Source organism: Eptatretus burgeri, chromosome 8, assembly GCF_056783735.1.
Source record: "Eptatretus burgeri isolate ZD-2024b chromosome 8, Ebu_testis_v1, whole genome shotgun sequence".
NCBI lineage: Eukaryota > Metazoa > Chordata > Myxini > Myxiniformes > Myxinidae > Eptatretus > Eptatretus burgeri.
Genome location: NC_140968.1, coordinates 98,923,337 through 98,935,226, shown reverse-complemented (window position 1 = coordinate 98,935,226; position 11,890 = coordinate 98,923,337). Strand labels below are relative to the sequence as shown.

At 44.6% G+C, this 11,890-nt stretch overlaps 1 protein-coding gene across 1 annotated transcript in view; it reads left to right on the top strand.

Annotated features, from left to right (window-relative positions):
• Window positions 1-10,754, top strand: part of LOC147022370 (Y+L amino acid transporter 2-like) — a 106,221-nt gene extending 95,467 nt beyond the window's left edge. Inside the window, exon 11 of the mRNA XM_085893214.1 lies at window positions 8,219-10,754. Coding sequence (XP_085749340.1) covers window positions 8,219-8,337 — 119 coding nt within the window. The 3' untranslated portion in view covers window positions 8,338-10,754. The remainder of the gene's footprint in view (window positions 1-8,218) is intronic.
• Window positions 10,755-11,890: the final 1,136 nt, after the last annotated feature.

Here is an 11,890-nt window from a genome sequence, read left to right as displayed (position 1 = left end):
TCTAAGGGTTCTAACAGGGTCGACAGGGAGTCGAGGGTCTAATGGGGTCTTTGGGCTCGAAATGGTTCAACGTGGTATATAGGAAGTTTTACTGGGTCTATGGGTTATAACGGGATCGGAAGGGTCAAAGGGGTCTAAGAAGCCTGCTGTTGGCACAACGGTTAAGGTGGCTGGCTTGAGATCTTCGGGTTCAAGCCTCTGTCGTGCCGTTGAAATAACAGGCAGGTTGACTCGATCTGTCATCCTTCCGAGGTCGGCAAAATGAGTACCAGCTTACTTGTAATGGGGGCACTGCACCAGCGGCACAGCCACACTTCCCGAAAAGATGCAACCAGCAGCCACAGGCCACATAGAAAATAACAACAAGGCTTCTATCGGGTCTTAACTGTTGAATGGTTCTCGAGGATCGTAAAGGTTCGATAGGGTATATAGGCTATACAGTGTTGTATGGGTCTAAGGATTCCAAAGGGTCTAACAGGGTATATTGGGATGATGGGGTCTTTGGTTTCGAAAGGGTCTTTGCGTTTAAAGGGATCTATAGGGTCTTAAGGGGTCTGGCAGGGTTTTAGGGGTCTCTAAGATCTCAAGGGGTCGAAGGGTATATAGGGGGTCTCAGACTCTCAGGGGTCGAAAGGATGTAAATATTTACAGGATGTAAAAAGGGTCTTAACTGTTTGAGGGCTGTTGGGCATGATCGTGGCCAGCGTCATTGTTCAACAATCTGTGGCGTTTGTTCCTCTTTAAATGTTTATTCCTATGGTTGCCTTCGAAACAATCGACTTTTATTCAATCAGACTTTTTCCACCTTTATTTACACACCGTAACCCACAACTTCCAAGTGAAAAACAAATTCTACAAATTTACAAAAACAAATTAATTAAAAATACAAAACGAGAATATCTTGATTGGATAAGTGTCCACCCTCCCTGAGTTAATACTTGGTGGAAGCATCTTTGACAGCAATTACAGCTGTGAGTCTGTTGGGATAGGTCTCTACCAACTTTGCACACCTTGATTGGGCAATATCTACCCATTCTTCTGAACAAAACTGTTCAAGCTCAGTCAAGTTGTGTAGAGAACGTTGATGGACAGAAATCTTCAAGTCACACCACAGATTTTTCCCATTGGTTGAGGTCTGACTGGACCAATCAAGGACATTTATCTTTTTGTTCCTTAGCCACTCCAGTGCAGCTTTGGCTGTGTACTTTGCGTCATTGTCATGCTGAAAGGTGAACTTCCGTCCCAATTTCAGCTTTCTTGTAGAGGGCAACAGGTTTTCCTCGAGGATTTTTCTGTATTTTGCTTCATCCATTTTCCTTTATATCCTGACAAGTGCCCCAGTCCCTGCTGATGAGAAACATCCCCAGAACATGATTCTGCCACTACCATGCTTCACAGGAAGGATGGTGTTCTTTGGGTGATGTGCTGTGTTGGGTTTGTGCCAAACGCAACGTTTTACATTTCGGTTAAAAAGTTCTATCTTGATTTCGTCAGACTACAAAACCTTTTGTCACGTGGCTTCAGAACATGGAGTGGTTTTTTTGCATACCTCAAACGGGACTCAAGGTGGGCTTTTTTGAGTAATGGCTTCCTTCTTGCCACACGACTGTACAGGTCAGACTGAGTGCTTGGGATATTGTTGTCTCATGCACACAGTGACCAGTCTTTGCCATAAAAGCCCGAAGCTCTTTCAAAGTTGCCATTGGCCCTTGGTGTCCTCACTGATCAGTCTCCTCCTTACTTGGTCATCTAGTTTAGAGGTACGGGCCGGTCTTTGTCTAGGGCATTGTTTTGGTGGTACTGTGTCCCTTCCACTTCTTCATGATCGCCTTGACTGTGCTCCAAGGGATATTCAAGGCCTTTGAAATATTTTTATACCCATCCTCTGATCTGTGCCTTTCCACAACTTTATCCCAGAGGTCTTTTGAAAGCTCCTTGGTGCTCATGGTTGAGCCTTCACTGTGAAATGCACCACCCAGCAGAGGAAACCTACAGGAACAGCTGATTTTATTCTGAAATTATCAGAATCACTACAATTTATAACAGGTGGAGGCCAATTAACTTGGTGTGTGTGATTTTGAAGGTAATTGGTTACACTTGAGCTAATTTACAATTGCTCCTAAAAGGGGGGTGTGGACTCTTATCCAACCAAGATATTCTCGTTTTGTATTTTAAAATAATTTCCTGAAAATTGTAAAATTTGTTTTCCACTTGGAAGTTGTGGGTTACGATTTGTAAATAAAGGTGAAAAAGTCTGATTTCATGCAATATAATTCCAGGCGAAAAGGCAACAAAAGGTGAGGATTTTGAAAGGGGGTGTAGACATTCTCTTGGCCCTGTGGATGATCCTCAGTTGTTTATTATCCCCCGCCAACCAACGGAGTTGGCGGGGGATATAGAAATGGGTTCCGTCCGTCCGTCACATTTCGTTTCCGGAGCTTAACTACAAATCCCCTCAAGATATTGTTGTGGTTTCACCAGTGCGTCGCCACGAGCACGACCCTTGATGGAGCAGCGGGGCCGTCTCAGCTCGATCGCCCGGAATTACAGATCGCCGGCCCGGAGAAGTCCGAGGTTGGCGGGTCCTGGTTATTTTGGACCGAAATACGCCAATGCGTAGATCACGTGGGGTAGGGTTAATTGCCAACTTCAATTTACCTAAGTAACCACGTGGTCCACCTACCGGGGAATTTCACCCTCGACGGAACTCGTACGGAAGCGAGCCGCTTAAGCACGCTCGTTCCGCGTGCGTCGCCGAGCAGTTGTATCGCCGAGTTCCGTCGGCCCAATTATCTTGTTACCCCGGCAACGGCCAGCTAATCCCTTACACGCATGACATGCTCAGTCAATGAAAGAAATGGACGCGGGCAGTGTATAAGGCCGACCGCTGCTTCGATCACTCCCAATTATTTCCCCCCATTAATAGATATTCCCCAATATCTTTGCTGTTAAGAAATAAGATGATTTTGGAATTTGACACTGCTCTCCACATCTATCTATTTGCTCTCTTCTCCGAACCGACACTACACACATGATCAGTGCCGGATTAACCACTAGGCCCGTGAGGCCCAGGCCTTGGCCTACGAAAATTTCCAACGACGTTTTTTTCAGTCTTAATTATGTGAGTCGACATGTGTAGGAAGGCTGTACACACCGTGAGCGAAGGCGGCTAGCACACTGCCAGACACAGTGATCATCGACAGCGAGCGTGGGAACCATATGATCACAACTCAGCCAATCACAGGCGTCGCCACTATCGTCTGGCTGATGGGTGAGGTAACGTTCACCCTGAGTGTGAACATACTGGCACCCTCTTACTTTCTGTGAGTTATCGAGCATCCTGATGCTTGCAGTTCTTCGTTTTGCTCTTATTTGTCGTTTTTAGCTTGCCTGCTATCCAGATGATCCAGAACTGCAGGGTCTACCGGAGTGCTCAGTTCCTCATTACTGACCACAAGCTTGTTGTAGCAACTCTAAAGCTGCACCTTAAATCCTGGAGAATGGTACCATCCCAGCCAAGGCTGGATGTTGGCAAGCTCAGGGATGAGAGAGTAGCTGAGGAGTTTGCGAACAGGCTGAGTGGACACTTGGGGGGTCTGGGTGCTTTGGGGGGTCCTGAAGAGTTATGGAGCGCCTTCAAGACCACCGTCCTTGATGTTGCCGGTGGATGCCTTGGAGCTCACCGCAGGGCAAAGAAGAATTTTGTCTCTCAAGGGACACTGGATACCATTGACCAGAGTCGCAGGGCCAGGCTGAATGGCAGAGCTGAGCTGTTCAGGGAGCTGAGGCGTAAAACTGTACGTGCACTGAGGGTGGACAAGGAGGCCTATGTGCGAGGAATCTGTGAGGGGGTAGAGCATCACCTGTGGACAGGTGATTCTCGTCCCGCTTACAGGGGAATTCGCGCATTACGTTCATCCAAGCCCATCCCTCGGAGCACTGCAGTTCGAGCAGAGAGTGGTAGGCTCTTGACAGAGGAGTCTGAAGTGAAGGCCCGCTGGGCCAGCAGAGAGTGGTAGGCTCTTGACAGAGGAGTCTGAAGTGAAGGCCCGCTGGGCCAGTTACTTTGAGCGGTTGTACCAGGCTGATCCCCCAGCTGTCGAGTTGGATGTCAAGGGTGTTACAATCCCTGTTGCTGACCCTCGAATCAACTGTGGTCCACCTTCGCTTGTGGAAACACGGGCTGCGGTGAACCAGTTGAAACGGGGCAAAGCTCCAGGGATCTGTGGCATCCATGCTGAACTTCTCAAGGCTGATGGAAATGCTGCTCTCGTGTCGTTGCATGCAGTTTTGTGCTCTGCCTGGAACACAGGCATCATCCCAACTGACTGGAAGAGGGGCCTTGTTGTCCCTCTCTGGAAAGGGAAGGGTGATCGCCAAGACTGCAACAACTACCGAGGGGTGACGCTGCTCTCAGTGCCGGGCAAGGTCTTTGCTCGGATAATTCTTGATAGGGTTCGCCACCATCTGCTTGAGCACCAGCGTCCAGAGCAGTCAGGCTTTACACCAAAGAGGTCAACGATTGACCGTATCCTTGCACTTTGTGTCCTCACCGAACGCAGACGAGAGTTTCGGCAGGGGCTGCTTGCAGCCTATGTTGATCTCTGTAAAGCGTTCGATTCAGTGAATCGGGATGTCCTCTGGAGGATTCTTGGTCTTCGTGGGGTACCACCAAAACTGATCGATCTGATGTCTGAACTCTACTCTGGTACTGAGAGTGCTGTGAAGTGTGGTGGTACCATCTCTGACTTATTTCCAGTTGTTACTGGAGTTCGTCAGGGATGTGTACTTGCCCCCACACTTTTCAGCACTTGTATGGACTGGATTTTAGGGAGGATGTCGGAGAGATCAAGTTGCGGTGCATCGTTTGGCAATGTCAAGATCTCGGACCTTGATTTTGCAGATGATGCAGTCATCTTTGCGGAGACTTTAGACATCCTCTTGTGGGCCCTCGAGGTGCTGAATGAGGAGTCGGAGCCGTTGGGATTACGGGTTTCTTGGGTCAAAACTAAGATCCAGGCTTTCGGTGACATCTTGGATGCTGCTGTCCTGTCTGTGTCTGTTTGTGGTGAGGATGTTGAGGTCGTGGAGAGATTCACTTACCTTGGCAGTGATATTCATGTCTCTGCTGGCTGCGAGTCAGAGGTCAATAGACGTCTGGGTCGGGCCTGGGGAGTCATGGATTCACTGGATCATGGGGTGTGGCGCTGCCGGTACCTGTGCGGGAGGACGAAAGTCCGAGTCTTCAGGTCCTTGGTACTTCCAGTCTTGCTCTATGGGTGCGAGACTTGGACTCTGACCAAGGATCTGAGACGGAGACTTAATTCCTTTGGTGCCAGAGCTCTTCGGAGAATCCTTGGCTATCGCTGGTCGGATTTTGTGTCCAACGAGCGGTTGCTGAGAGAGACTCGGATGAGATTTGTTACCTGCATAGTCCGTGAGCGTCAGCTGCGGCTGTATGGACATGTGGCTCGTTTTCCTGACGCTGATCCTGCTCACCAGATTCTCTCAGCGAGGGAGTCTCATGAGTGGAGGAGGCCAGTGGGCCGACCACGTGCCTCATGTTGCAGCAGGTTGACCATCATCTCATGGAGATGGGGATGGGCCTGGCATCTGCCTGGGGGATGGCCAGACGGAGGCCCCTGGAGTACCGGCGGAAAGTGGACGCAGCGACGCGCTGTTCTGGCACATGCTCCCATACCTGACCTGACCTTAGCTTGCCTGTTCGAAGAACAGAGCTATAGCGATATCCCCGGCGTGAGCGTCAGCGTGAGCATGAGCGTGAAAATGTTAAAGTTTTTGGTGCAAGTTATTTAGAAGCTTGCCATTCATTTAATGTGTACTAGGATGCTGATATTTGGCATGGAGGTTCCTTTGGGGTATACTATTGGTGTGGTGAAGTTGAAATTAAAAAAAATAATTTCAAATTTTTTCAATTATTGACCTGTTTTGAACTTTACTTTTTTGTAGCACATCAACGTTAAAGTTTTTGGTGCAAGTTATTTTTTAGAAGCTTGCAATTCATTTAATATGTGTACTAGGATGCTGATATTTGGCATGGAGGTTCCTTTGGGGTATATTATTGGTGTAGTGAAGTTGAAATTAACAAATGATTAAAAAAAAATTTTAAATTTCAACCAAAGATGGTCTCAAAGCCACCCAATGCTCGCCTGTTTATACTAGACGCTTGCCATTCATTTAATATGTGTATTAGTTTACTCATTACAATATACAAATACATATATTGCTTTAAAAGTATTCGGATCAGACTTCACTGCAATGCTTTATAAAAAATATTATTGGACTAGTCTTTTAAAAACGATAAATGTATAAACAGGCAAACATTGGGTGGCTTTGACACCAACTCTCTGGTTTATTATTGACGATGGCCGACGGATATATTCGGCACCACGAAAGTGGTACTTGCAAACACGACAAAAATAAGAGGCGTGAAACAGAAACAAAAAGACTGTCTGGATCCATGTTAAAAAAAATTTCACCTCACCAGAGTCGAGATGAGCAAACGGAATGTGCGCATGCAGAGTCTTCTGATGTCAATGTCGAGGGGTTAAGTAATCTCGCACTGCATCACATTTCGAAAGCTGATGACACCAATACCGTCGCATCAAGTAATGAGAGAAGCATTGAAACAACTTCAGCCAATGCTACGGCTCGTAGTTTCAATCCTGATCCTGCTGAATGGACTCTTTCCGCAGAACTCGTAGATAATTTCATCCAGAATCCTCCCTGCCAAGATAGGAACGCAGGTTTTTCGTATACGGTCAATTTCTCCGAAGTGATCGCGTCGTTTGCCAACCAAAAGGCACGAAAGAAGGTGTTTCAGCAGGGTGGAAATTGAATATACATGCATTCCTCCGAATTTGTTTTCTGTATCGTTCGTTTTAGTCCATGGGCTGGGATGGTTTCTGTGTGACTTTTATGTGCCCTAAGTTTCTCTTCATATTATTGAAGTAGACCATGTGGGACATCAAAAAAGTGAGGGTGGACATCTGGGAGCCTGGTCGGATTTGAGAAAATGACGTCAATATCAAGCTTTAGCGTTCATGAGGCGACCAAAAATTTGGGGTAGGAGAAACTAAAATGCTTATAATGCCAAAACCATACATGACATAACTGCAAACTACCATTCAAAATATTTGTTTTTATTCACTCCACATGTGACAATATGTAATTATCTGATTATTATGCGAATTTGCTGTCCAGAGGTCAAAAGGTCATGGAAATCGGGGGTTGCTTAAAATCTGACCCACCAGAAGAAAAATGTGAGTTACAGGCTACCTGTAGTACTTGAGAATGTTTGCTGGCTGTCAGAGGTTGCCAAGACATATCTCTATCACATGATATACATTGTATAAGAATTAACCCTTTTGTAACATTAACATCAACTTTGATAAATGGTGCTATTTCAGACATGTCAGAAATTCCAGTTTTTCCATCGTCTAAGTGTACATTATTCATACCATACAGTTTGGTGATTGTTTTGCAAACCTCTTTTAGATTATTACTTTACATATCAGCAGAAGACCCAGAGGAAATGACTTCTTGCTATTTCTGACAACGATGAACCATTTAACCCTTTTATTTCAGTTGTTTTAAAATGGGCAGAGGTTGAGTCCTCTATTTCTAGTCAGTCATCATTATCTCCAGTCATTTGAGGCTTCTTTGGATTCCCACAATAGAGTAGTTCCACGTGGTTCTGTTGGAGGGCACTACCACTGATTATAGTATTGACAGCTTGGTGGCAGCACTGTATAAGTGCATTTCCTCATGGGTGAAAGTGAAAGTTAAAATTGAATCAACATTACAATCTTCAATTTGACAGACAGTTCTCATGTTTTAACGCACAGACTACTTGTGGTAGGTGTTTTTATCTACAGAAAGGCTTAAACAAAATCAGTCGTATAATCAGCCTTCACTACACACCAGTGCACACATGCATACCCCATCAAGTACAGGAATGTAAACGGGCTCGCAAATGGTGGAGCGGTAACGCCGCCTGCCAAACGCAAGACTAACTAAACGTCTGTCCGATCTTCATTATCCCAATCGCATGTTTATCACCAGACAGCTTTCAGAGGGCTGAAAGTTGATTTATCCTGCCAAGATGTCAGATTATGTATGCCTTTCAGGTGTGTTATGACTTACAATAATGCTGCCATCACCCATGTTCATGAAATGCCCTTCTGGTTTGTTTCAGATGAGATGCAGAACACTGGTGTCAGCTTGGTTGGTGGAGCTGGAGACAGTGAATACCTTGATCTTGATAAATGCATCATTTGCCAATCTTCGAAAGAAAAAAAAACCCACAAGCACTGAACATGGGCGGAAACGAATACGTGAGGCTGCTGCAGAACGAAATGACCATGTTGCCAAAAGACTTCGCACCCTTGAAGATGACGAATTTGTCTATCATATGGACAATCTGTGTTACAAAGCTTGCACTCACAAAAAAATCATTGGAAAATATCAGTAAAGCTTCCGCCTCCACTTCTAGTGGCAGTGAAGAAGTCAGTCGTGAGCCATCATCATGCCGCTCTCGCTCAAGCATCTCGCTGAGACCTGGAGTTTCCAATGTAGCGGACATGAGGGAGTTATCATGTGTCATCTGTGGATACAAGAAGCACCATGGGGTGCATCAGAAATACCGCATATCAGAGTGCGACAGGGCCAGTAAATTCTTGGAGGCAACCATAAGCTTTCAGGATGATGTTTACACTCGCACTTGTGACATATAAAGTGTTAGTGCAGTATTTGGTGCCTACTTATATTGCCACAATTTGTGTATTAAAAGTTATTTGCTGAACTATGAGCGTATATTTGAGAAAGGACAAACAGAAAAACCTGCGACTCACAAGCAACAAGCATTGGAACAAATAGTGAAGGACATAGAGATTGGGATAAATCAAGGCTTTGGTTATGAACTAAGCTTTGGAAGAGACTGTGTTAACGGTGAAATTTCGTCATGTAAAAGAGTAACTAGCAAGGAAGTAAATGTACTCTTACTTAATCACTTTGGAGATAGAATTAGATTCTCTGTGCCAAAAGAGGCCAATAAGTCTGTGATGTTTTTTGGCAAAGATGTCAATGTCCAGCATATGGCTGAACACCGCTTCACATGCTGAATAGCCAGGCAGTGTATGAAACTTGTAAAAGTGCTTCCCTAATCACAATCTTTAATCGCTTTGGGTGTATGCTGTGCACTGTAGTTGCTTGAAATGTGCGACAGAGAGATGTGCATGTCGAAGGAGTGACCTGCCTTGTTGCCAGTTCTGCAAGTACCAAGGTATGGGAGACGAGAATGTTTGCAGTAAAAATCCAGCTGGTTGTATCTAAAACAGAACAGAACTCGTATGTGACACTTACAGCTGCGTGGAAATGTACTACTGGCATCGACATGTATTCCTTCTTCCATTATCAAATTGGCATGATTTGGAATAGTGACTACAGTCAGCAGTATACCTTCACTTGCATATAAAAACCTAGACTATTACTAAAACTGAGCAAATTCAGCAGTTTCTTTTTGCTGAATGGACTAAGGATGTTCCGAAACCTCCCCCTCCCCTCCTCTACAGGTGGTTGTTTTTGGATTTTGTGGGTTAACAACATGGGAATATTGTAAGAAATTAGTAAATTAAGTGATAGTTAGGCTTAAAGAAATAAGTAGTTGGTGATATATCATATTCATATTGATGAAAATGTTCGATTACTTTATTTTCTGGCATGTGTCTTCCGCTGCAAAGGAAAATCAGCTTTTCTGAAATGGCACCATTTATCAAAGTTGATGTTTACGTTACAAAAGGGTTAATTCTTATACAATGCATGTCATGTGATAGAGATATGTCTTGCCAACCTCTGACAGCCAGTAAACATTATCAAGTAGTACAGGCAGCCTGTAACGGACATTTTTCTTCCGGTGGGTCATATTTTAAGCAACCCCCGATTTCCATGACCTTTTGACCTCTGGACAGCAAATTTGCATAATAATCAGAAAATTGCATATTGTCACATGTAGAATGAATAAAAACAAATATTTTGAATGGTAATTTGTGTGAGGAGTGCTATGTTATGGTCACATCCGATCCATACTTAATACATATATATTAGTTAGATGTAGGGATTCGAACCCACTTTTACAATGCTCTGTAAATGCTTTGGTTTAACTCTCTGTCTTTTAGTGGCATGGTGTCCCAGCAAGTCAATCCACCCGATGCCCTCTAAAGACGCAGGCTGTGTTAAAGCATTCCACTCTTGGGCCTTTGTTTAGGTTCAAATGGTCATAGCCTGTAAATGCTGTCAGGCAGTCCATGATTGGCACAGGGCTGCACCCGACTGCACAACCCACATTCCACTTCTGAGAAACTGATAAAGCTGGGTTCATTCACTGTGACTAGGGCAGGGCTCTCACTGTGATACCAAAGTCAGACCTGTCTTTCTCTTTAGATTTATGTGAACTTAAAAGGGATTTCTGTTTGTGCTGCAACCATCCCACAATGATAAAACTTTCTGTACGTGGGAGAGGGGTGACTGTTAGGCCCTGAAAAATGAGCTCTCGTCCCACCAACTAGGGTTAAAGTATTACCAGAAATAGATTGAAATTAGAGATAGATTGTATATAAGGGAGAGTTTTTGAATGTAAAACTCAGTGTGGTTTTGGGAGCTCTCCACTGTTGGTTGAGCTGCCAACATCACCTCCACTGGCGTGTGGTCCTTCAATAAAGCTGCATTTTGGTGAATCCTCTTCTGCTGACTCTCTTCATACCGGGCCGGAGAACGGATTCTTCACAGTTTGCAGTTATATCATGTATGGTTGTGGCGTTATAAGCATTTTAGTTTCCCCTACCCCAATTTTTGGTCGCCTCATGAACGCAAAAACTTGATATTGTGACGTCATTTTCTCAAATCCGACCAGGCTCCCAGATGTCCACCCTCACTTTTTTGATGTCCCACATGGTCTACTTCAATAATATGAAGAGAAACTTAGGCCACATAAAAGTCACACAGAAACCACCCCAGCCCATGGACTATTTCTCAATTTCGAAGCCGAATTGAATTTTACATGTACTTGTATCTTTGAAAGTCAGACAAATCGCCATTTTACCGCAGTCTGTTCCGATTAAATTTCATGTTCAAAATCGTCGTTTTGGTCACTCTTGAATTTGGCCTACGAAATCTCAAGGTTCCTTGGCCTACGAAGACCTTAATCCGGCCCTGCACACGATTGCGATGAAACTTGGCCACAAGCTTCATCACCCGTGATGTACCAAAGTTTGTTCATGACATGAAAAAAAAATCACACTCCAAGGGGGTCTGCGCGGGGTTTCAGTGACTGTTGCTCCTGATGGAGGTGAGCTTCAGGGATAGGTGGTCCGATTTTAACCACGGGCTCCCAGCTAGTATAATCCAATTAATGCTCTAACCACCATCAGTGTTCTGACTCTCCTCCTGGCCGAGTAAGATTACAGAGTCAGATGAGGATCCTCGAATTACACGTTTTATTTCCGAAGACCACACGCATGCGGAATGTGACTCAGTGACCCTTCAGTCAGGCACCTCCGAATCACATTGAGATTATGCTTCAAAACCATCATATATATATATATATATATATATATATATATATATATATATATATATATATATATATATATATATATATATATATATATATATATATATATATCACACAAAAGCAGAACTGGGTGTGGACTAAAAGTGTGTGCTAAGGGATAAAGAAATAAATGTGGCAGTGGGCTTCTTTCCCCCCTCCCTAGTCGCCCTAGGGGAAGTTGAATCGGTCAATTCTCAGATATGCAACCCAACAGTTTCCAAGCCACCTACACAACTCTCAGATATGCAACTCTTGCAAATT